Genomic DNA, 25,998 nt, shown 5'->3' on the forward strand with positions numbered 1-25,998 from the left:
TGATGGGAAGATGAATGCTGATAAATACAGAGAGATTCTGGGTAAAAACCTGCCAGAAAGCTTAAACTGGGGAGAAAGTTAGTCTTTCCGCAGGATAATGACGCAAACCACACTGCCAGAGCAACCATGGAGTTGATTCAAATGAAGAAAATTGATATCCGTGAGTGGCCCATTCAGACTCCTGTCCTTAACCCGATCGAACACCTCTGGCAAGACCTCAAGTTTGCTGTCTATTGGCACTCCCCAACTACCTTGATATGGCTTGAACAATTGTTCAAAGAGGAATGGGCAAATCTTGCTCCATCACATTGTGCAAAGCTAATAGAGACTTACCCAAAAAGACTACTCTCTTTAATAGTTGTGAGAGGTGGCTTAACTAAGTATTGTGCAAAGGAGGATGAATACTTTTAAACTGCTGATATTTCAGTTTATGAATTTTTTAGTTTTTCATACTTTACAATTACTCAGTTTTTGGGGGCTCTACTATGAGCAAAGGAGCATGTGATCCACAAATTAAAAATTCTCAGTTAAATTGATCAAAATCCCTGGTTGTAACCCTCACTCATGGGAACAAAAGGCTGAGAATTGAATACTTTTGCAAGGCACTCTATATATTTGCACTTTCTATAAACTCTCCGGAAACCTACTATTCACTGCATAAATCCTACTCTGGTTTGATCTCCCAAACTGCAATACTTCACATTTATGTGGACTGGAAGCCATTTGCCAATCCTCAGCCCACATACCTAGATGGTCAAGCTTCCCTTTTTTCATAATCTTCTACATTAATTACAACATCAGTATTTAGTATGTTCCGGAAACTTACTAACGATGTCTTGTACTTTCACATCCAAAATTGTTTATATAGATTACAATTACCAAAGGTCCCAGGACTAACCCTTGTGGCACAACACAGACATAGGCCACCAGTCTGAGAAATAATTCTTTGCTTAGTATCAGTGAGCCAATTATAAATCCAATCCACAATCGCACTCTGGATCCCAGATTTGTCCGCTATGAGGGACCTTCTCAATGACTTTACTAACGTCAAAATGGACAACATCCACAGCCCTACCCTCATCTTCCCTTTTGGTTACCTCCTTAAAGAATTCTAAGGGGTTTGTCGGGCACAGCTTCCCACATACAATCCTTGATGACTGTCCTGAATTGAGATCCTTTCATTCCAAGCATTGGTAGATCCTGTCCCTCAGAATCGCCTCCAGCAACTTACCATCCACCAATGCCAGACTGACTGACCTGTAGTTTCCTAGTTTGTCTTTGCTATCCCTTTTAAACAAGGGTGCCACATTAGTCACCTTCCAGTTCTCTAAAACCTCACCCGCAGCCAGACATTAAGCAAAATCTCTGCAAGTGCCTCCATAATTTTTTTCTCTATTCTCCTACAAGATCTGAGAATGCACCAGGTCAGTGCCTTTGGATTTACCTATCTTAATGTACTTGGAGGCCTCCAATACCTCCTCCCTGCTAATTTGTGTGTGGACGTTGACAGCATTATTCACTTCTCTCATTTCTTTAACGTCCATCATTTTTTTCCACAGTAAAAACTGAAGAGAAATATTCATTAAAAATGTCACCTAGCTTCTTTGGTTCCACACACAGGCAGCCATGCTGATCTTTAAGGGGACCTATTCTCTCCCAGCCAACTTTTAGCTCTAAATATACCTATAAATGTCTTGGGATTTTGCCTCGCCTTACCTGCATGATTCTCCTCATATTCTTTATTTTTGCTCTCCCTCTCAAGTGCACTCCTATGCTTCTTGTAGTCATCAAGAGATCCACTTCTTCCTAATCGCTTATGCACAATACACACCTCACTCATTTTCTTAACCAGAACCTCAATACCTTTCGCCTCAACCAAGGTTTCCAAAACCTGCTAGCTCTGCCCTTCACCCTAAAAGGAACACGCAGGCCTTGAACTCCCGTCACTTCATTTTTAAAGGCCTCTCACTTGGTAGACACTCCTTTCCTTGCAAACTAACTTGCCCAATTCTACATAGGTACATTCCAATGAGACAGGGAAAGGTACAGGGACTGTGGTGTACAAAGGCTATTGAAAATCTAGTCAAGAAGAAAACAAAAGCTTACGAAACCTTCAAAAATCTAGGTAATGATAGAGATCCAGAAGATTACAAGGCTAGAAGATTGAAATTAGGAGAGCAAGAAGGGGCCATGAGAAGGACTTGGCGAGCAGAATTAAAAAAAACCCCAAGGCATTCTACAACTATGTGAAAAGCAAGAGGATAAAACATGAGAGAATAGGACCAATCAAATGTGACAGTGGAAAAGTGTGTATGGAACCAGAGGAGATAGCTGAGGTACTTAATGAATACTTTGCTTCAGTATTCACTACGGAAATAGATCTTGGCAATTGTAGGGAATGACTTACAGTGGATTAGAAAGCTTGAGCATATAGATATTAAGATAGCGGATGTGCTGGAACTTTTGGAAAGCATCAAGTTCGATAAGTCACTGGGACCAGACGAGATGTGCCTCAGGCTACTATGGGAGGCAAGGGAGGAGATTGCTGAGCCTCTGGCGATGATCTTTGCATCATCAATGGAGAAAGGGGAGGTTCCGGAGGATTGGAGGGTTGTAGACGTTGTTCCCTTATTCAAGAAAGGGAGTAGAGATAGCCCAGGAAATTATAGACCAGTGAGTCTTATTTCAGTAGTTGGTAAGTTAACCATATAACCATATAACAATCACAGCACGGAAACAGGCCATTCCGGCCCTCCTAGTCTGTGCCGAACTCTTAATCTCACCTAGTCCCACCTACCCGCACTCAGCCCATAACCCTCCACTCCTTTCCTGTCCATATACCTATCCAATTTTACCTTAAATGACACAACTGAACTGGCCTCTACTACTTCTACAGGAAGCTCATTCCACACAGCTATCACTCTCTGAGTAAAGAAATACCCCCTCGTGTTTCCCTTAAACTTTTGCCCCCTAACTCTCAAATCAGTTGATGGAAAAGATCCCGAGAGGCAGGATTTGTGAACATTTAGAGAGGCATAATATGATTAGGAATAGTTAGCATGGGTTTGTCAAATTCAGGTCATGCTTTAAGAGCCTGATCGAATTTTTTGAGGATGTGACTAAACACGTTGATGAAGGTAGAGCTGTAGATGTTGTGTAAATGGATCTCAGCTAGACATTTGATAAGGTACCTCCATGCAAAGCTTATTGAGAAAGTAAGGAGGCATGGGATCCAAGGGGACATTGCTTTGTGGATCCAGAAGTGGCTTGCCCACAGAAAGCAAAGAGTGGTTGCTGATGGGTCATATTCTGCATGGAGGTCGGTGACCAGTGGTGTGCCTCAGGGATCTATTCTGGGACCCCTTCTCTTCATGACTTTTATAAATGACCTGGATGAGGAAGTGGAGGGATGGATTAGTAAATTTGCTGTTGACACAATGGTTGGGGGTGTTGTGGATATTGTGGAGGGCTGTCAAGAGGGTACAGCGGGACATTGATAGGATGTACAACTTTTCTGAGAAGTTCAACCCAGATAAGTGTGAGGTGGTTCATTTTAGTAGGTCAAATACGATGGCAGAATATAGTATTCATGGTAAGACTCTTGGCAGTGGGGAGGATCAGAGGGATCCTGGGGTCCGGGTCCATATGACACTCAAAGCTGCTGCGCAGGTTGACTGTGTGGTTAAGAAGGCATACGGTGCATTGGCCTTCATCAACCATGGGATTGAGTTTAAAAGCCAAAAGGTAATGTTACAGCTATATAGGACACTGGTCAGACCCCACTTGGAGTACTGAGCTCAGTTCTGGTCACCTCAATACAAGACGGATGTGGAAACTATAGAAAGGGTAGAAACATAGAAAATAGGTGCAGGAGTAGGCCATTCAGCCCTTCGAGCCTGCACCGCCATTCAGTATGATCATGGCTGATCATCCAACTCAGAACCCTGTACCTGCTTTCTCTCCATACCCCCTGATCCCTTTAGCCACAAGGGCCATATCTAACTTCCTCTTAAATATAGCCAATGAACCGGCCTCAACGGTTTCCTGTGGCAAAGAATTCCACAGATTCACCACTCTCTGTGTGAAGAAGTTTTTCCTCATCTCGGTCCTAAAAGGCTTCCCCTTTATCCTTAAACTGTGACCCCTCGTTCTGGACTTCCCCAACATCGGAAACAATCTTCCTGCATCTAGCCTGTCCAATCCCTTTAGAATTTTATAAGTTTCAATAAGATCCCCCCTCAATCTTCTAAATTCCAGTGAGTATAAGCCTAGTTGATCCAGTCTTTCTTCATATGAAAGTCCTGCCATCCCAGGAATCAATCTGGTGAACCTTCTCTGTACTCCCTCTATGGCAAGAATGTCTTTCCTCAGATTAGGGGACCAAAACTGCACACAATATTCTAGGGGCGGTCTCACCAAGGCCTTGTACAACTGCAGTAGAACCTCCCTGCTCCTGTACTCAAATCCTTTTGCTATGAATGCCAACATACCATTTGCCTTTTTTACCGCCTGCTGTGCCTGCATGCCCACCTTCAATGACCGGTGTACAATGACACCCAGGTCTCGTTGCATCTCCCCTTTTCCTAATCGGCCACCGTTCAGATAATAATCTGTTTTCCTGTTCTTGCAACCAAAGTGGATAACCTCACATTTATCCACATTAAATTGCATCTGCCATGAATTTGCCCACTCACCTAACCTATCCAAGTCACTCTGCATCCTCTTAGCATTCTCCTCACAGCTAACACCGCCGCCCAGCTTCATGTCATCTGCAAACTTAGAGATGCTGCATTTAATTCCCTCGTCTAAATCATTAATATATATTGTAAACAACTGGGGTCCCAGCACTGAGCCTTGCAGTACCCCACTAGTCACTGCCTGCCATTCTGAAAAGGTCCCGTTTACTCCCACTCTTTGCTTCCTGTCTGCCAACCAATTCTCTATCCACATCAATACCATACCCCCAATACTGTGTGCAGAGGAAATTTACAAAGATGTTGCCTGGATTAGGGAGCATGCCTTATGAGAATAGGTTGAGTGAACTTGGCCTTTTCTCCTTGGAGCAACAGAGGATGAGAGGTGACCCGATAGAGGTTTATAAGATGATGAGGAACATTGATCGTGTGGATAGTCAGAGGCTTTTTCTCAGGGCTGAAATAACTATCATGAGAGGGCACAGTTTTAAGATGCTTGTAAGTAGGTACAGAGGAGATGTCAGGGTTAAGTTTTTTTCTGCAGAGAGTGGTAAGTGTATGGAATGGGCTGCCGGTGACAGTGGTGGAGGCAGATATAATCAGGTCTTTTCAGAGACTCCTGGATAGGTACATGGAGCTTTGAAAAATAGTGAGCTATGGGTAACCCTAGGTAATTTCTAAATTAAGGACATGTTCAGCACAGCATTGTGGGTCGAAGGGCCTGTATTGTGCAGTAGTTTTTCTATGTTTCTAATTAATTGCCTCCAGTTCCCATCTATTAGCTACAAAAAATTGGCTGCCCTAGTCCATGATTCTAACCTGTGAATTGGACATTTCCTTTTCCATAACTATTTAAAAACAAACAGAATAATTGTCACTGGATTTAAAGCATCAAAGTTGCTTCCCAGGAAGAGGGCCAGTGCTGCCCTCTTTCTGGTAAGTCCTCTCTATATATTGATTCCATGAGCCACTATTATGATTTTGCATCAGCCTTTAATTCCTTGAAAACCACTGGAAGACAATAATTGAGGAAGCAAATATTGAAGTTGGTGGATGGAGATGCAAAGAGAAGGCTATATTGTCATGAATGATAACTTATTTCTTGTGAACATTAAAGTTTTGCTTATTCTGACAGATTAGGATTACTTCAACAAATTCCTGATCAATGCCTTGTTGATGATGCAAAAGCTTTTGGAAATCAATTGCTTCAGTATACAGACTCTCTGAACTGTTCTTGTTACCACAGATCTGTAAATCTGATTGCTCGTGTTATGTTTCTATTTAGCGATCACCCAAAGATATTGACAGTGAAAATTTCAAAAGCATGCTGACAGAGAGTTAATACATGAAACAAAAAATTCTTGCCACTTAATAATGTAAGTCTGAATGTTGGCCAAGTGTCATTTTAATTCATTTTATGTGGGATTGATTGCTTCATATCTGATGAAACTGCACAGGTAAGATCATGTTACCTTCCAAGAATATCTTTACATCTAATCTAATAAAGGAGGTGATCTAGTTAAAAAAACATTGAGATGGTACAAGCTCAGACATTACTCTACAGGAATTCATGCAGTGATCTTCTGGGTTTGAACTGTTTGGTCTTTAATAATAAACTACACACTTAGCATAATTCCAGTCAGAGATCCCTTCCTAATCTCCAGTGACTTCAATCTTATTAGATCATGACAAATAAATACTTCAGGCACAAATTTATGATAGACACTATCTCAAAAAACTCAATCAAATTGATAATGCATGACCTGCCCCCATAAAGCCATAACTTTCCAAATGTGCAGAAATCCTATCTCTCAGTATCATCTCCAAAAGCTTCCCGGCCATTGACATGAGGCTCACTGACCTAAAATTACCTGCATTATCACTATTTCCTTTCTTGGACAAAGGTACAACATTTGTCACTCTCTAGTTCTCTGGGACCTCACTTGCTGCTAGTGAAGATAGAAAGATCCTTGTCGTAAATCCCAGCAATCTCCTCATTTGCTTCTTTCAACATGCTGGGATATATGCCATCAGGCTTTGGAGACTAATCCATTTTAATGCACTTCAGAAGGCACAGAACTACTTCCTCCTTAACCTCAAAATATTGCAGCACATTAGCAAGTCCCATTGTTTTCACTATCCTTCAAATCCTTCTCTTCATTAAATACCAATACAAAGTACTCTTTTAGTATCTCAGCCACTTGATCCGACTCCAAACATAAACACCCTTCTATACCCTTGAATGGGCCTACCCTCTCCTTTGTTATCCTCTTTTTCCTAATGCAAGTATAAAATGTCTTGGGATTCTCCTTGAATCTGCTAACTAAGGTCATTTCATGGCCTTCTTAATCGCCAGATTGAGCTATCTTTATATTACACACCGACCATGTCTGATTTTTAGCTTTCTAAACCTTACATATGCTTCCTTTTCCTTCCTGACTAAATTTAGGGCCTCACAGGTCATTTAAAGTTTGCTTTGCTTATTATCCTTGTCTTTACTCCTTCCGGGAAAATACCAATCCTGAACTCTGATAAGCTGGTATTTAAACAATTCCCTCATCTGAGGCGTCTGTCAGCAGCTGTTCCCAACCAACACCTATTAACTCCTGTTTCATTTTTTAATTTGCTCTCTGACAATTTAGTACCTTCCCACAAGATCCATTTATATCCTTACTCATAACTGTGTTAAAATATAATGATTTCTGGTCAGTATTCCAAAACTGCTCACCCACTATCAGGTCTGTGATTTGGTCTGGCTCATTTCCCAAAGTTAAGTCCAGTATGTTCTCTCCTCTAGTTGGATTCTCTACATAGCGATTCAAGAAAACCTTTTGGATGCTCCGAAGAAATCCCACTTATCTAAGACTCCTGTATTAAGGAAATTCCAGTCACATCTGGGGTAGTTAAAGTCTCCCACTATGACAACTCTGTTGTTTCTGCACCTTTCTATAACCAGTCTACAAACCTGCTCCGCCACCCTTCGTTTGCTATTAAGGGTACTATACTATAATCCCATCAGTGTAATTGCACCTTTCTAAATTCTGAGCTCCAGCCATATTGTCTCTGCGGATGAGCCTTCAAGTTGGTCCTCTCCATGGACTATTGTGGTATTCCTCCTTTTCAGTACTGCAACCCCTCTCATTCTTTTCGCCACTTCTCTATCAAACCTAAAGCAGCAAAATCCAGAAAGACTGAGCTTCCAGTCCTGTCCCCCTCTATAATGGCAATGGCATTGTAATTCAATGTACAGAGCCAGTCTCTAAGTTCAGTCCCCTTACCATAATACTCATAGCATTGAAATAAACACATTTCAACCCAGCAGTCCCACCAGATTTATTAGCCTGTCCCTTGCTGTCCTTACTTTCGGTCTTACTTGTCGTACCATCTTTTCTACTATCACCTCTACCACCTGTTGCCCTGCTATTATGGTTCTATCTTCCTGCCACTCTAGTTTAAACCCTCCCAGAGAGGATACCGGTTGCACTCCAGTCCAGGTGCAATCTGTCTTGAGTGTACAGGTTCTCCTTGCCCTACTCCCATCTGCCACTTTGCACATTATCATCAATTTCAATTTATTTTGTATATTTACTGGCGGTTAAAGTGGAAATCATCATTGCTTTATTTGTATACATTTCTCAGTAATTAATTGACACATCGCTAAGATGACAGTGGAAAGACAATTGCATTCTCTACATCAGGTAATAAATACAAATCAGACATGATTTGATGCTCGCAAAGAAAATTAACAAATTAGTTTGGTTTCTGCAACAATTCAATAGATTGCCATTACTAATAGTAGTATTTTATTCCAGTTAGTCATAATTTGGACTTATATACTGCTTTGGTGGCAGGTTTTCACTCTAATCTCTGTACTACATGCCTTGTCACATCCCCCTTCCTATTCACGTCAGAATATTGATCAACATGTGAATATATTACACAGATGAGCTAAATACAGTGTGTGGGAAAGGCCATCCCAGTTACAATGCAATGTGAGAAAATGTGAAGTTACCCCTTTCAGCACACTAAACAAAAACAGAGCTTTTTCTCCCCACAGTGACACCTTATAGAGTTAAGCAGAACTTGCCCAGACACCTGAAAGAACAGTGTGGCCTGCAAAAGAATATCACTGAACATATTTTGAACTCAAAAACATCACTGTGAAAGGTAATTTTAAACATTATGGTGACTTTATCAACTCTAACGCAACTACTCCAGTGTTCCCACTGAGCTCTGTAAATCTGAGCTCAGCTAAAACTCACAACAACCACTCAACTATCAATACCACACTGAGTTCCATTTCTAAAATATGTCAATTTAAAAAAATTTATCCTTGCATTAAAATTATTCCAATCTCGACAACCACAGCCCTAACCATAAACATCCACCAGCTCTACAAAATCTTATTGTGGAAGTACCTAATAAATGCTTACCTTTCTAGGAGAACTACTCAAAAACAAATTTCTTCCAATTATACTTTCTAGCCCATTGCTGACTTCCTTTTTCCATGAATTTAACTCGACTTCAGGACCCAAAGCTTTGAGATTCTAAATTAAGTTATTCCTTTGACCTAATTCTGACAAGCCATTTAGTCACATGCGCTAATATCTCTCTAAAAAGAACAAATGTCAAACTTTGTCTATTCTTGTTCTGAAGAAGCACCATGAGACATTTTATTAATTATCAATCTTAATTGTGACAAATTCAGTATTTGCTATCTTGCTCAGTGTACCACATTACCCTAGAATTTCTTATAAGACCATTAACAAATAAGACATAGGAGCAGAATTAGGCTACTTGGTCCATTGAGTCTGCTCCGCAATTTCAGCATGACTGATCCATTTATCCTCTCAACAATCTCCTGCCTTTCCCTCATATCTCTTCATGTCTTCCCCAATCAAGAATCTATCGATCTCTGTCTTAAATATTCGTAAAGACTTGGCCCCCACCGCTGCCTGTGGCAACAAATTTCATAGATTCACCATTCTCTGGTGAAAGGAATTCATCTTTATCTCTATTCTAAAAGGACGCCCCTCTATTCTAAGTCTGTGTCCTCTGGTCCTAGACTCTCTCACCACAGGAAACATCCTCTCAACATCCACTCTATCAAGACTTTTCACCATTTGGTAGGTTTCAGTGAGGTCACCCCTCACTCTTCTGAACTCTAGCAAATACAGGCCTAGAGCCAACAAATGCTCTTCATATGACAAGCCGTTCAATCCTGGAATCATTTTTGTGAACCTCCTTTAAACCCTTTCCAGTGTCAGCACATCATTGCTAAGATAAAGGACCCTAAACTGCTCAGAATATTCCAAGTGAAGCTTCACCAATGTGTTATAAAGTCTCAACATTACATCCTTGCTTTTGCATTGTGGTCCTCCTGAAATGAATGCTAACATTGCATTTGCCTTCCTCACTACCAACTCAACTTGTAAATTAACCTTTAGGGAATTCTACACAAGCACTCCCAAGTCCATTTGAACCTCAGATTTTTGAATTTTTTTCTCCATTTAGAAAAGTTTTTCATTTTCTTCTATCTCCCCTATACATACAATATAAATTCACCAATATTTTATATAAATGAGGTCTGCATTTAATTCTCTTAAGAATAAACAGTAATATTCCATTTTTTTTCAATTATTTGCAATATTTGCAATTTAGTGTTTTTTAATAATGGACTAGGATACCAAGATCTTCCTAAACCTAGAGCTCTGCATCCTCATCATTTAGATAATTAGCCCAAACATCACCGGCACGTTTCTCCTTACCACTGACAGTAACTACACAAGGTTGCAGCTTTCAAGCATGCTGAAGCCTCAAGTCCTCTCCATCAAGTTCAATGACATCTACAGTCGGCCCTCCTTACCCCCGAATTCAACCAACCGCGAATCGCAAAAACCCGGAAGTGCTCTTCCAGCACTCGTTGTTTGAGCATGTACAGACTTGTTTTTTTCTTGTCATTATTCCCTAAACAATGCAGTATAATAACTATTTTACATAGCATTTACATTGTATTAGGTATTATAAGTAATCTAGAGATGATTTAAAGTATACGGGAGGATGTGCGTGGGTTATCGTGGATCAGGATCGAAAAAATCGGAAGTTCTCTTACTAAGTAATTTGGAACAGGTACATCCGGTATTATTTAGCGCCAGTTAGTCAAACATTTGTCTTAGTATATAGTATATATTTTACCTTTCTATGCATATAAAACACTTAAAGAACGTATGTTTCAGCGCCGGGCTTGGGAACCGTTCCCAAGTGCAAGCCAGTGACAGACCGCTTTCGAGTGCGCTCTCCATCCGTGGCGGGTTGATGTGGAGGATCAAAAACTCAAAACCCCAAAACTCAATAATTAAACCACTGCGTTGCTTAGTAATAATTGTAGCTTTCATCGGGGCAGGGACTTTCTCACTTTATCCTTTAAAATTGTTCCAATCGTTGACCGACGTAGCCTAATGCTTTTCCAATGACCGATGGCGTTTCACCTCTTTCCGATCGCTTTATTATTTCCACTTTATTTTCAATCGTGATTGTGAATACTTTCGTGAACAGAAACACTGTGCATTCAGAGCTCTGGCGCCGGGTTCTAATGTCCACCACACTCAGACAAGTTAATTAAGGTCTGGGGTTCCACTGAGTCCTAAGATCCACCTCATTGAGACAGGTTGAATAAGGGACTTGAGCATCCGCGAATTTTGGTATCTGCCAGGGGTCCTGGAACCAATCCCTTGTGGATAAGGAGGGCCGACTGTACTTCTTTTCAACCACATGGTTCGTTCACCAATGGTCACAATCCTAATCACTACAATTTGGCAACACTATGACCACAATGATCACTTTGTAGTAAGGTTGACTTTGTTTTCTTTCATTCTAATTGTGCTCTTTCTTGTAAGAACTGTATATAATTAATGTTTAACATGTTCTTGTGAATACTTCTTATATGATGCTATAGGCTTGTGATGCAGGTACAACTAAGTTTTTCACTGCACCTGTAATTGTGCAAATTACAACTTCAACTTTTTAAAACTTATTTTCCTGTTGAATGAACAATTTTACATTTCCCACATGTCAGATCTTTGCTCACTTACTTAATCTGCTTATTACTTATTTACATTTACTCCATACTTCCTGTTAGCTGTACAATCTTCTTTCTATGACAATACACTTGCTCTTATACCATGTACTTATATTTTCTGCAATAACCTTTTATATAACACCTTATCAAATTATATCTTCAAACTTTAGTGTATCCACCAGTTTCCCTTAATCTATGTTACTTCTTCAAACATGACTTCCCTTTTATAGTAACATGCTGCCTCTGCCCAGTCATCCTGTTATTTACTAAGTGCACAGCTAAAATGTCATTAAAAATACCTCCAAACATTATCTGTATGACAGATCGTGAGTGAGATGTTCTATGTTTCTTTCTTGCTATTTTCTTCATGCTATGAATAAATGCTATTTCCCGATATATGGAAACAAGTAAATATCAAGCATTTTGAAAAATTAAACCCAACACATCAACTATCTCTCTGGACACTTTTTAAAGACCCTACAACGAAGTCCCTTACAACTTCAACAGTTTGTTATAAGTGCTATTCTCAAATTGCTACTTCTATTCCAGTTTCCCAAATTACAGCTATTTCCGTGATGTTAGGTGATTTTAAATTTCAGAAAATCAGTATGTAGAGGTTCCAACTACTGGATCTCCTCTTAGGAAATGAGAAAGAGCAGGTGGCAGAAATGTATGTAGGAGAACACTTCTGATCTTGTGATCATAATTCCATTAGTTTTAAGATTGGATGGGTTCTCGGGTTGAGATTCTAAAGTGGAGTAACGGCAAGTGGATGACATCAGAACGGATCTGGCAAGTATGCACTACGGTGGGCTGTTTTACAGCAAAGAGATGCTTGGTAAGTAGGATGCTTTCAAAAGTGAGATATTGAGAATACAAAATCTGAATGTTCCTGTTAGACTAAAAGGCAAGGCTAACAGTTTTTGTTAACTTGGGTTATTGAAGCCCTATAAAGAAAAAGGAGGCACATATCAGGTATAAAGTTCAAAATGAGCAAAATAAATGAGTTTAAGAAATACAAAAGAACACTTAAGATAGAAATCAGGAGGGCTAAAAGATGACTTCAGGTTGCTCTGGCAATGAAGTAAAAGAGAATCTCAAGGGTTTCTATATCTATCTGAAGAGCAAAAGGATAGCAAGTGACAAAATTAGTCCTCCTGAAGATTAGCATAGCCAACAAAGCTGAAGAAAGTGATGAAAGAGATCTCAAATGCATCTTCTGCATTGTATTTACTCAAGAGACAGACCTTGAGGCAATAGTACTGAGGCAAGTACAGAAGAGGAAGTGCTTGCTGTCTTGAGGGACATTAGGATGGAGCATTCTCCAGGGCCTCACAATGTGTCCCCTCAGACTCCGTGGGAGGCTAATTCTGAAAGGGCCCTAAGCCACGGTTGAGGTGTGAAGGCCTAAAGGTTAGTAAGTATTGTTCAATAAAGGCTCTAAGGATAAAATGGAAAATTACCAGCTGGTGAGCTTGACACCAGTCACGAGTAAATTACTGTACACTATAGTACAGGATATCTAAGTATTTGGATAGACAGTGCCTGATTAGAGATAGTAACATAGCTTTGTGCAAGGTAGGCTGTGTGTAACTAATCTTATAAGAATTTTTCAAGAAAGCTACCAAAAAGGTTGATGAAAAAAAAGCAGTGGACATTGTCTACATCTACTTTAGCAAGTTTAAGTCGCTTGGCATTCAAGATGAATTAGTCAGTTGGATCCAACATTGGGTCAGTGGGAGATGCCAGAGAGTGGTGCTAGATCGTTGCCTCTCTAACTGGAGGCCTATGATTTGTGGAGTGCCGATGGGTCTGTTGTTATTTATCATTTATATTAATAATTTAGATCAGCAAATTTGCAGATGACACCAAGAGTGGGGCACAGTGGATGATGAAGAAGGCTATTAAAGCTTGCAGTGGGATCTGGATCAGTAGGAAAAATGGGCTGCAAAATGGCAGATTAAATTTAATACAGACAATTATGACGTGTTGCACTTTGGGTGGACAAACCAGTACAAGAATTACACAGTGAATGGTAAGGTTGTGAGGAGGGCACAGAACAAAAGAGACCTGGGAATACGGATCCATAATTTCTTGAAGGTGGCATCACAGGTATATAGTGTTGTAAAGGGAGCTCTTAGCACATTGGCCTTAATAAATTAGGGCATTGAATGTAGAAGATGGGATGTTATGTTGAAATTGCACAGATGTTGGTGAGGCTGAGTTTAGAGTATTGTGTGGATTTCTGGTCACTCACTCACAGAAAAGATTTCATTAAGCTTGAAAGAATCCAGAGTCAATTTGCAAGGAACTGAGTTAAAGGAAAGGTTAACTATATTAGGTCCTTATTCCCTGAAGCACAGGAGAATGAGAGGAGATTTTATATGGAAAATTATGAGGGTTATAGATAGGATAAATACATGCGGGCTTTTCCCCTCAGGCTGGACGAGACTAGAACCAGAGATCTTAGGTTTGGCATTAAAAGTGAAATATTTAAGGGGATCTGAGAGAATGCATCTGAGGGTGTGGAATGAACTGCCAGTGGAAGTGTGTCAATTGCAACTTTTAAGAAAAATTTGGATAAGTACATGGATGGGAATGCTTTGGAGCATTATTGTCTGGATGCAGGTATGTTGGACAAGCTGAACATCAGGATGGTATTGACTAGATTGGGCTGAAGAGCCATTTTCTGTGCTGTAATATGTCATGATATCCTCTATACTAGGGGTTCCCCACCTGGGGTCAATGGACCCCTTGTTTAATGGTACTGGTCCATGACAAAAAAAAATGTTAGGAACCTCTGCTCAAAACAAACAACTGAAATAAAAATCTCTTTTTGTACTGCTGGCAAACCTTATGCCATAGCCCAATTTTTCCTTATTGATCTTTTCAAAAAGCCTTTGCTTTTCCCCGTTCTGTCCACTCTTCTAACACACCACCCACAGTTGCATAATTATACACTTTAAGTTTGATACTATTTTCACCTCTTTTCTAACTTAACCACAGATGATAGGTCTTTCCCCTGGTATTTTCTTTCTCAATGGAATGTACACATTCTGAAAGACTGCTTTAAATGCCGGCCACTGCAGTTCAATTGATGATTCCATAACCTCAAATGTAAGTTCATTTTCCAGCACTCCTTTCATGTCCTTGTGGCTACTCTTATTTAAGTTAAAAATACAAGTTTTAGAGCCATTTTTCTCCCTCACAAAATGAATGTAAAGTAGTACTGCTATCCAGAGGTCTCTTCAGAATGAGATAATTAATCCTATGTCATTATTCAATACAAACTCAAGTACAGCCTGCTCTCCAGTTGGCTCCAGGCAGGCTGCTCTAAGTAACTGTCTTGAATACACTATGTGCTCCTCATCTAGCCCACCTTTTTCCAAATAATTTTTTTAGTACACATAGATTGTAATTCCCCATGATTTGTGCCATTTCTTTCCAACAAACTTCCATTATTTTATAGTCTGTTTTACTGTGTGATTGCTTCATGTGGGTCTATACATCTTTCTATTTCTTCCCTTCATTATTTCTTAATTTCCACCAAAAATGTTTCTACCTCCTGGTTTCCTGAACATAAGTCATCCCTCTCTATTACTTCAAGATCATGAATTTCTTCAACTTTTCCTGGCTTTACGTCCTTTTAAGGTGTCATGTACCCTTATATACTTGGGGACCAATCTACATCATTCAGCAGCAAGTTCATTATCTTTGTATTTTTTCTGTTAACACCAAGTTTTAATGATACATGCATTCAGATACAAAGCCTTTAGTTTTGTCTTTTTATTATTTTCATGTAACATTTTGTTTTAGTTCCTTGTTCTTATCATCCAAATTTAAAGTGCAGAAATAGGCGATTTAATTTCTCAAATGTGTTCTGCAATCTTTGAGGGCAATGATAATATATTAGCCATTTCCATATAGCTACCCTAACTTCATATCCATTAATATCATTGGTTAACATAATTCTATATATCTCAGAATTAAAATTAACTGACCTCGTAACAACAGCTGGTCAGAGCAGAGTTCCAAATATCCATCACTGCGTGTGGTTAGGAGCATTTACAAACTTTGCTCCAGGTAGGCTTAGCTCTAATATTTATATTTATTCTTTTCAATAGGATTCCCAAAACAATAAAAATATCTTCACTCTGGCTGCCTTCTATCAGATTCCCCCAAGAAACTAAAGTATTTTTTCTCTAGCTACCTGCTAATAGTTCAGTGAATTTCACACACATCCTTTGGGTGCACCCACGTTTATTTTCAGTGAAAAGGAGATTTTATTATTGATCTGTACTGACTGTGGTCTCCCAATAAGGAAGTCAAGGAAATAGTTGCAGAGGGAGGTACACAAACTTTATGTTTAAGAATTTATTCATTTTTCCCTTTATAGAAAGTTGTACGCATGCCACTAATTTCACAGTGAATTAGTTTTAAATAAAATTTGAAGTAATAATTTAAAGAATGTCAACAAAGCAATCTATTCCTCTGTTGATTCAAATTAAAAGGCATAAGACTAATGAACTCCCAAAGCCCTGAAAAAGTTATTCAATATTCAATTTGATCATGGCTTATTTACACTGTAACATGCCAGAGGCCTTGCTTTAACAACCTTTAATTCTTCTGCTTAATAAATTCAATGTTGTTTTAAACTCTGCCTTCATAGGTACTGAAGTAAGAAGGTTTAAGATTTCCAATGCTAATTACCAGTATTAACCCAGCATGGTCCTAGTGCCTGGAGGAAAAGACATATTGGGAAGAGTCAGCATGGACTCCTAAAGGAGTGGCGTGTTTGCCTAAGAATAGTTTTTAAGCAAGTAATAAATATGGCGGTAAAAATAAACATGGACTTCGAATGTACATTTATACGTTATGTAGGTTTAAAGTCCAAAGGATTATCAAAATGCAAATTAATTATCTGTGAATGTATGACAAGGCGAGTAAAAATGTATGCCGGTTTAGCAATAGCTACGCAAGTCCTTCAAGAGTAAGCCTCAAATACTTCAAGGTTTAGAGGTAAAAGGTCGTTCTCTCAGGTTTCAATCTCAAAGTTCATCAAAAGGCTGCTAGCCGACTTTATCTTATCAAGGCTCACAGTTTTCTGTAAATATCTTTTCTCAGCATTGAAGTGGTTAACAGATCAGAAATCCAGAACTGTTAAATCTTTACGAGCCTGTGAGGTATTTGGTATGCTTAGCAAATAAAACGGGTTCAGCCTTTTCTTTGTCCAATTCCGACCATCTTCGTCTACATCCTATTTGCATGCTTAATACGTTTTGTGTAGCCAATGAAATTTGCATTTGGGAGGAAAGCCAGCGAGGAACGATTTTCACAAAGCTGTGACATGTTACTCCGTGCGAGTACTGCAGGGAGTTGAAAAGCCTGTTTTTACAGCAACAGCAAGGTAAGCTTGCTTCGTGTTCACAACCTTTGTTGCACAAGACTGGGAGACCAAGTCCTTTAGTTTCCGGCTTGATATTCTAAGAGAGCTGACGAGCCACGATGTCATTAAACCTACAAGAGCAACTTGGAAGACCAAGATTTATCTTTGTTCTACCTGAAAAGTAGTCCCACTGTTTTGAACAGAATTTCTTTTGTGTAACTGTATAATCCGGGATCGCAAAAAGGCGCTCAAATTTTCCTGAAGTTTTCAAGCCGGACCGTTTAGCAGAAACTAGTAACCAGCATTCCCGGGATTCAAATGAAGCCGATGCTGAATAGATAACCGAAAGCACACTCCCTGCATTGCTCGTCTTTAAGTTCCAGGAAAATAAACACAATTTCGCAGTACGGATGTGTTCGCCGACGTAACTCGACTGTAGAATTCTCTCTGGACAAAAACTCTAAAGTGATCGGAAAGGGAGCGAAGTTTTCGCACTATGGCAGCCGCCAACAGCAGCAGCACCCATTGTGAGCCCGATGATTCCTTTAAGTACACATTGTACAGCAGCGTATTCATAATGGTATTCGTCGTCGGCCTCGTATCAAACTGCGTCGCCTTGTATGTTTTGAGGTGTTCCTTAAAATTAAGAAACGAAACCATAACATACATGACAAATCTCGCCGTGTCAGACCTGCTGTTTGTCTTCACACTGCCGTTTCGGATTTTCTACTATGCGACCAGGGACTGGCCCTTTGGGGATTTGTTGTGCAAGGTTTCAGGGACGCTGTTTCTCACAAACATGTACGGCAGCATCCTCTTCCTGACTTGCATCAGCGCAGATCGATTTCTAGCTATCGTTTACCCTTTTAAATCGAGAATGCTGAGGACAAGGAGAAATGCGATTATTGCATGCATTGTTGTGTGGTTGACCGTGCTGGGAGGAAGTGTTCCGGCGACTTTCTTGCGAACTACCAGCGAAAAGGCCAATCAGACGAAGAACTGCTTTGAAAATTTTTCCAACCAGACCTGGAAGAACTTCTTGTCAAAGATTGTAATATTCATCGAGATAGTCGGTTTTGTAATCCCGTTGCTGTTAAACCTGTTCTGCTTTTCAATGGTATTGAGAACTTTAAGCCAGCCCGTTACTCTTTCCCGCAGTAAATTTAACAAGAAGAAAGTGCTCCGGATGATTGTTGTTCATTTCCTCATTTTTATCTGTTGCTTTGTGCCATACAATATAACCCTAGTAATGTATTCACTGGTGAGGACTGAAGCGGTGAGAAATTGCTCAGTGGTAACTACAGTCAAAACAATGTATCCCATCACATTATGCTTTGCTGTGTCTAACTGCTGCTTTGACCCTATTGTTTATTACTTCACTTCAGAAACGTTTCAGAACTCAATCAAGAGGAAGTCGAAGTCGCTAAGGTTTGAATCGGACTTTGAGACCTTGCCCACTGTGGGCTTCCTCACAAATACTCTGCGGACATCAAAATCTAAAACGTTCAGTTTAGATTCAACTGTCTAGTTATTAATTACATACGGATATCCTATTATCACGCTTTAAGCGAGCCGAAATATTTTTTTTTACCAGAATTTAAACTACAGCACTAATTATCACCACCATCAGTGGGGTGTGGCTAATGGTTCGCTAACACAGTTTTCGATCTGTATGTAGGATGGAAAACGAAAGGTAATGTAGCACTCTCGGGGAAACCGGCAGAGTGTAAAAGACGATTATTTCAGTTTGTGATATAATTATCCACATTATATAGTACTAATTTTGCCATTTAACTCAATAAAGATCAAGGGAAAGACAGTAAATACCAGAGGTACAAAGGAACCATTGCCACAAGCGATTTTATGTAAAATTTGCTTTTAGTGGGGGGATTCTTTTTAAAGATTTCTTCTTTAATGGAATGGACTATAATTGTTATTAAAGGCACATTTTTAAACATTTTATCTATGTGAAAATAAATTAATGCTCTCTAATAAATTAATAATCTACTCTTTATTTAATAAAATAAAGATTGAGCTGATTATAATCCAAACCCTGCCACCTATATGCAGTAACCTTTACTCCCCCTTGCAATATAAAACATCAATCCATCTTGTCTTAAAAAGTCAAATATACTGCTTTGGTACTGTAAAAGAGTTTCAGACCGGTGATTGTCAAAAAAAGATGTTTAATCTGTTTAAAATGGGTGAATTTTTTTAAAAATGTGATTTTTGATTCTACCTTTCCAGAAGATGTTCGATAAGGTGTCACATAAAAGACTTATCCATAAGATAAGGGTGCATAGAGTTGTGGGTGTTGAGGATTAGTCAACTTTTAGAAAACTGAGTTGGGATACATGGGTGTTACTCTGGTTGGCAATCAGTGGTGAGTGGTGTACTGCAGCCGTTCAATATGCATTAATGATCTGGAAGAGGGGACCCAGTGTAATGTATCTAAAGTTTGCCAATCATACTAAATTGAGTGGAAAAGCAAAATGTGCAGAAGATACGGAGTCTGCAGAGATATAGATAGGTTAAGTGGGTGAGCAAGGTTTTGGCAGATGGAGTACAATGTTGGTAAATGCGATGTCATCCACTTTGGAAGAAAAAAATAAAAGCAGATTATTATTTAAATGGTTAAAAAACTGCAGCATGCATGCTGCTGTGCAGAGGGACTTGGGAGTGTTTGTGCATGAATCACAAAAGGTCAGTTTGCAGGTGGAGCAGGGTATCAAGAAGGTAAATGGAATGTTGCCCTTCATTGCTAGAGAGATTGAATTTAAGAGCAGAGAGATTATGCTGCAACTGTACAGGGTCCCCATGAGGCCGCATCTGGAGTACTGTGTGCAGTTCTGGTCTCCTTACTTGAAAGAAACACTGGTTTGGGAGAAAGTGCGGAGGAGGTACACCAGGTTGATTCCAGAGATGAGGGGGTAAGACTATGAGGAGAGATTGAGTCGCCCAGACCTGTACTCACTGGAATTCAGAAGAATGATAGGAGATCTTACAGAAACATAAAATTATAAAAGGGATAGATAAGATAGAGGCAGGAAAGTTGTTTCCATTGGTAGTTGAGACTAGAACTAGGGGACATAGCCTCAAGATTTGGGGGAGTAGATTTAGGATGGAGATGAGGAGGAAATGCTTTTCCCAGAGCAGTGAATCTGTGGAATTCTTTGCCCAATGAAGCAGTGGAGGCTACCTCAGTAAATATATTTAAGACAAGGTTGGATAGATTTTTTTCATAGTAGGGGAATTAGAGGTTATGGGGAAAAGGCAGGTAGGTGGAAATGAGTCCACGGCAAGATCAGCCATGATCTTATTGAATGCGGAACAGGCTCGATGGGCCAGATGGTCTACTCCTGCTCCTATTTCTTATGTTCTTATGTACCTTCTTCCAAAAGAGGAAACATCCTTTTCCCAATCACTTAGTGAGGAGCTCTTGTCATTTTTTTAATGTTTCAGTCAAGTAATTTCATTCTTCTAAATTCTGGCAGTTAAGAGTTTAGCAAATCTCATAAGAAAATCCAGCATTCTAAATACTAGTCTTGCAAACCTTCTCTGAACTGTTTCCAATGCCTTTACATCTACCTTTAAAAACGATAACCAATGGAGTACTCCGGGGATATATCCAAGTACTCTTTGTTTAGTGATACGGATTTCTTCCTCAATAACTCTTTAAGGCAGTAAGTTCAAGAACCTACTTCCCTCTGGTATTTCAACAAAGTAGTTTAAGTCCATGGCTTTTTTTTAATACTTTGGCTCAGAAAATAGGTCTTCCTATTTAATCCAGGCCCTTCAATTTTAAATTTTCAATTAAGTCTCCCCTCAACTGCTTCTACCCCAAAATACTAGCTCATCTAATCCTTCCCAATAGATTCAACTTTCTAGACCAAGCAACAGCATGTATATCTTTGCTGATGTGCTTTCTGATGCAATTATACCTTTCCTGTAATGGAGTAATCAGAAATGCATGTTGTAATTGATCTGTGACCTAACTTGAGTCTAGCATATTCTCACTAGTTTTATGTTCTGTGCCTCAGCTAGAAATGGAAGGCATCTGTCAACTTTTCAAAACTACACTATCAATCTGTCCCGGTATCTTTAAGGATCTGTGGACATATAGTCCTGTTTTTCCATGTTGCTTGGTGTTCGTTTCATTCATTCTACTTTTACTTGCCTTACTGGTCCTTCCCAAATACAAAACTTAACGTTTTTCTACATAAAGTTCTATATTTCTGTCAAACTAACAACACTACATGTTCTTTAGTCTAAAACTATCCTCTTCACTGTCAACCATACATTCTATTTGATTCATCTAAAAACTACTTTATCATGCCACCTCTACATGATTGCAAATAATTTATTAAATATTTTTAAAAAAAATAGAACCCTGTATTTAACAACCTTCTAGATACAAAAAAAACCATGTAAACCCTACCCTCTGAATCCTATCACTGAGGCAGTTTGAATCCAATTTATTACTCTCCTTCAGATCTGCTAAGCTTTGGCCTATCACGTAGGACCTTGTCAAAAGTCTCGCTGAAATCTATTTGGATAATATCAAATATATTTCCCTCATCAACCCCCCTAATCTTCCAAAATGATTCCATCAAGTTAATCAGACACAACTTTCCCAGAATAAATCCACAACTGTCCTGAATTAATCTGCACTTTCTAAATGGAGGTTTGTTGTGTCCTTAAAGGGATTCCAATGACATGCCCATTAGCAAAATTAAAGTAACTGACCCATATTTATTTAGCTCATGTCTTTTTTAAGCTAAGTTACAATTAGTCCTTCAATCCTCTGGCACCACTCCTGCAATCAGAGGACACAGAATATAATCAAAAGCCTCTGCAGTTTCCCCTTTTACATTTTTTAACAGTCCAGGATTCATTTCATTCAGACCTAATGACAATCCATTTTCTAAGATGAAACACTTCCTCTTTTAATGTTATCCCATCCAATATTTGATATTCATCTTGAATACATCATTAACATCATCCACCTCTTTGTGAAGCAAATGACAATATATTGTGTTAAGAACCTTGTCCATATCCCCGCTTCCAAACAAAGGACTTGGTTGTCTTTTTTTATGTAATTATTAAATATATTTGGATTTCCTTTCTTTTCCAATTTTCCTTTTAGCTTCACCCCTGCATTTCAAAATGCTTCCATGCTGTATTAAGTTTTCATTACCTGATTTAGTTTTCCCCTTTTGCCACAGTCATTGGAAAGGCTATGTTATAGTTTGCAGTAATATTAACTGCCTTCCGATGGTAATGTTGCGACATTTGAAATTTATTACTCTTACTAGTATTTACATTAAGGTATATACTGTTTAAAACAGCCAGATTCCTTGTATATTTTAAAACCTTTGTTTTCTCTGCCTTTCAAATTTTGCCATTAATTGTCTGCCTCTGAATCTTTGCCCAGCTTCTCATCATGCTACAAAGTCAGAAGCCCTCTCCAAGGGTACTAATAAACCTACCCACAGCAATACTGGTCCTGGTCCCATTGAAGCATGCGCAGGCCCCTTTTCTAGAATTATCCATCTTGATACAATGCAGATTGAAATATTTATTGCACTGTAAGTTACTCTCAATTTCATCTCACAGCTAAAAGAAATTTAAAAACTGCTATTATAAAGAAAACTATAATGGCTTAATTGCTTAATATCCTTATTACAAGCCATAACATCCAACTCATGGACAAGCCCTACAAATGAGCTCCCATAACACCATTAAATTAAAAGTATAACATGGGTTTGTTCTGTGAATGTTTCTTCCCTCTCCACTGTAGTAATTGTTCTTATGTCTTATGGGCTTCTGATGCTATTCATTACAAAACTGTGGAGATATGGTTACCATATCAAGTGATTTCTTTTGTGTATTTCCTCACATGGACAAAATAGACATATGGATGAAATAGACTATGGACATCTGTAAAAACAAAACCCATTCATTACTTGGACAAGTGTAGTACGAAGTTCAAACTCTTATTTTCTTTGAAATGCCTTAGCTAACATTATGAACAAATTAGGTAATTACATATAATAAATAGAACAAACACAAAGGGCCCTTTCAAGTTTTCATTTAGAATAAGGAATATATAGTAGATTTTACATTTGAATTCTTATACAAAATAGTCCTACTAAATTCAACAATTGAATTTTTTTAACCAATTCATTTAGAGGAAAAAGAAGACATCTGAAATCAACTCAAAACTTCTTCAATATCATACATGTTTCCTCACCAATAATCAGTGCACTAAAATCATTCCTAACAATGCAAACATCTGACGTTTTCATCCCCGGCTAGAGATAAATGATTGCCGCACATTTCTATCTCACAATGACAAAAACGTCATTATGTATCCTTACCCTCCCTCACAAGGGCAAGTTTATTTAGAGAGTTGAGCAGTTCAGACAGAGATCTGCATTTAAATTCATACCCAGGACCACTTACACTACTGAGTTAAAGGGTGTTTTGGAGAGAAAATAATGTTTCTACAGGAATAATCAATAGATCAATATTTTGTTTTGTCTGATAGGGTGTGGCCATGGTTACCATAGTGATAAGGTGTCTGGCCTCATCTAATCAGGAAATTAACTGAAAACAGCTTATCACCATGACAATCTTGATCTCATTCTGTTAGGGATATTTATTTTAGCCTATCCATCCCTCTCCCCATAGTCTGCAACTTAAAGTGAACTTGTTTCCTCTTTCACAGTTAAAGTTACAGTATGGGAACAGGTCCTTCAGCCTAAACTCTGCATACCGACTAGGATATCTATCCAATTTGCCTGTGTCTGGCCCATATTCCTGTAAACATTCCTATCTACATACTTGCCTAAATATCTTTTAAACAATGTTATCTGCCTCGACAACATCCTCTGGCAGTTCATTCTATATTCTAAAAGCCCTTTCCATGACAAAGTTGCCATCGAGTGTTTTTTGATTTTTCTCCTCTCATCTTATAGCTTTAGACTCCTCTATCTTGGAGAAAAAAGATATGAATATTCTCCTTACCTACACACCTCATGATTTTACACACCCCTAAAATATCATACTTCAACTACCAAAGCTCTAGTGAGGAAAAAAAACGTCCCAGCATATTCTCCTAACTCGGGTTCCCAACCCTTTTTATGCCACGGTCCGCTACCATTAAGTGGGGGACCAGGTCTGCAATCCCTGCTCCAACTTGAGCCCTACAATTTTGGTAACATCTGCATAAAACTTTTCTGCAACCTTTCCAGTTCAATGACATATTTCCTATTGATGGGTGAGCACCAACAACTTGTACAGTTCTGATATGATACCACAACTCCTGTTCTCAATGCTTTGCCTGATGAAGGCAAGCATGCCAAATCTTTTCTTCACCACCCTGTCTACCTGTCTTGTCACATTCAGGGAACTGTAACTGTACCCTTGGTCTCTCTGTTTTATAGCACTCTCCAGGACCTTACCGTTTGCTGTACAAGTTCTACCCAGGTTTAATTTATCAAAATGTAACACCTCGCACTTGTCCAGGTTAAATGCCATCTGCCATTCTTTCATCCATTTCACTAGCTCATCTGGATCCTGTTGTAATATTAAGTAACATTATTCACTGTACTATACTAACAATCTCTGTGTCTGACAAGGAGCTTTCATCTGAAATATTCACTCTCTTGCTGTCTGACAAATCAAATTCTTCCACATTTTTTTTATTTTGGATATTCAGAATTTGATTTTTTAAGCTTTCATTTATTTCCTTAATGTAAATAAGGTTTAATCAGAATTCTCTACATCATCTTCTCATCTGTGTTCTACTTACCACGTCCATTTCTGCCAAATTTTAGTCTTTCTATATATATATATTCAATATGTCTGCTTCAATTAAAATGTGGATTATTAACAATCAGCAAATTAGATGTGCTTTTGCTCTGGACCTCATGTCATATACCTACTGCTTTGAGTACACAATTTATTTCCTACTCCCGAATCAATTCCGTCCCCAAGCCAATAAGGTTACTTTTAACTTATCAAGATTCTATGTTTATTTATAGAATCTATAAAGAACCTTGTCAAATGTCCTCTGGAAATCCATATCAATAACATATAGGTACAAAGCCTACAAATCCATCTGTCACCTGACCTCCACAGAAGATCCAATTAGTAAATGCAAGGGTTATTGAGAAAGTAAGGAGGCATGGGATCCAAGGGGACATTGCTTTGTGGATCCAGAACTGGCTTGCCCAAAGAAGGCAAAGAATGGTGGTAGATGAGTCATATTCTGAATGGAGGCCGGGGACCAGCGGTGCACCTCAGGGATCTGTTCTGGGACCCCTACACTTTGGGATTTTTATAAATGACCTGGATGAGGAAGTGGAGGGATGGGTTAGTAAATTTGCTGATGACACAAAGGTTGGGGGTGTTGTGGATAGTGTGGAGGGCTGTCAGAGGTTACAACAGGACATTGATAGGATGCAAAATTGGGCTGATGTGGGAGATGGAGTTCAACCCAGATCAGTGTGAGGTGGTTCACTTTGGTAGGTCAAATATGATGGCAGAATATAGTATTAATGGTAAGACTCTTGGCAGTGTGGAAGATCAGAGAGATCTTGGGGACCGAGTCCATGGGACGCTCAAAGCTGCTACACACGTTGACTCTGTGGTTAAGAAGGCATACGGTGCATTGGCCTTCATCAATCGTGGGATTAAGTTTAAGAGCCGAGAGGACCCTGGTCAGACCCCACTTGGAGTACTGTACTCAATTCTAGTCACCTCACTATAGGAAGAACATGGAAACCATAGAAAAGGTGCAAAAGAGATTTACAAGGATGTTGCCTGGATTGGGG

General features: G+C 39.1%; 2 protein-coding genes across 2 annotated transcripts in view; one reads left to right on the plus strand and one right to left on the minus strand.

Annotated features, from left to right (window-relative positions):
* rb1 (retinoblastoma 1) overlaps positions 1-25,998 on the minus strand; it is a 307,448-nt gene that overhangs the window by 90,335 nt on the left and 191,115 nt on the right. The gene's annotated exons all lie outside the window — the stretch shown is intronic.
* On the plus strand, positions 16,857-19,118 carry LOC140727947 (lysophosphatidic acid receptor 6-like). Its single transcript, XM_073045950.1, has one exon. It carries the CDS (start codon positions 17,655-17,657, stop codon positions 18,684-18,686), a length of 1,032 nt encoding a protein of 343 aa, XP_072902051.1. The 5' UTR covers positions 16,857-17,654; the 3' UTR covers positions 18,687-19,118.

The sequence above is a fragment of the Hemitrygon akajei genome, chromosome 5 (assembly GCF_048418815.1).
Source record: "Hemitrygon akajei chromosome 5, sHemAka1.3, whole genome shotgun sequence".
NCBI classification, from domain to species: domain Eukaryota; kingdom Metazoa; phylum Chordata; class Chondrichthyes; order Myliobatiformes; family Dasyatidae; genus Hemitrygon; species Hemitrygon akajei.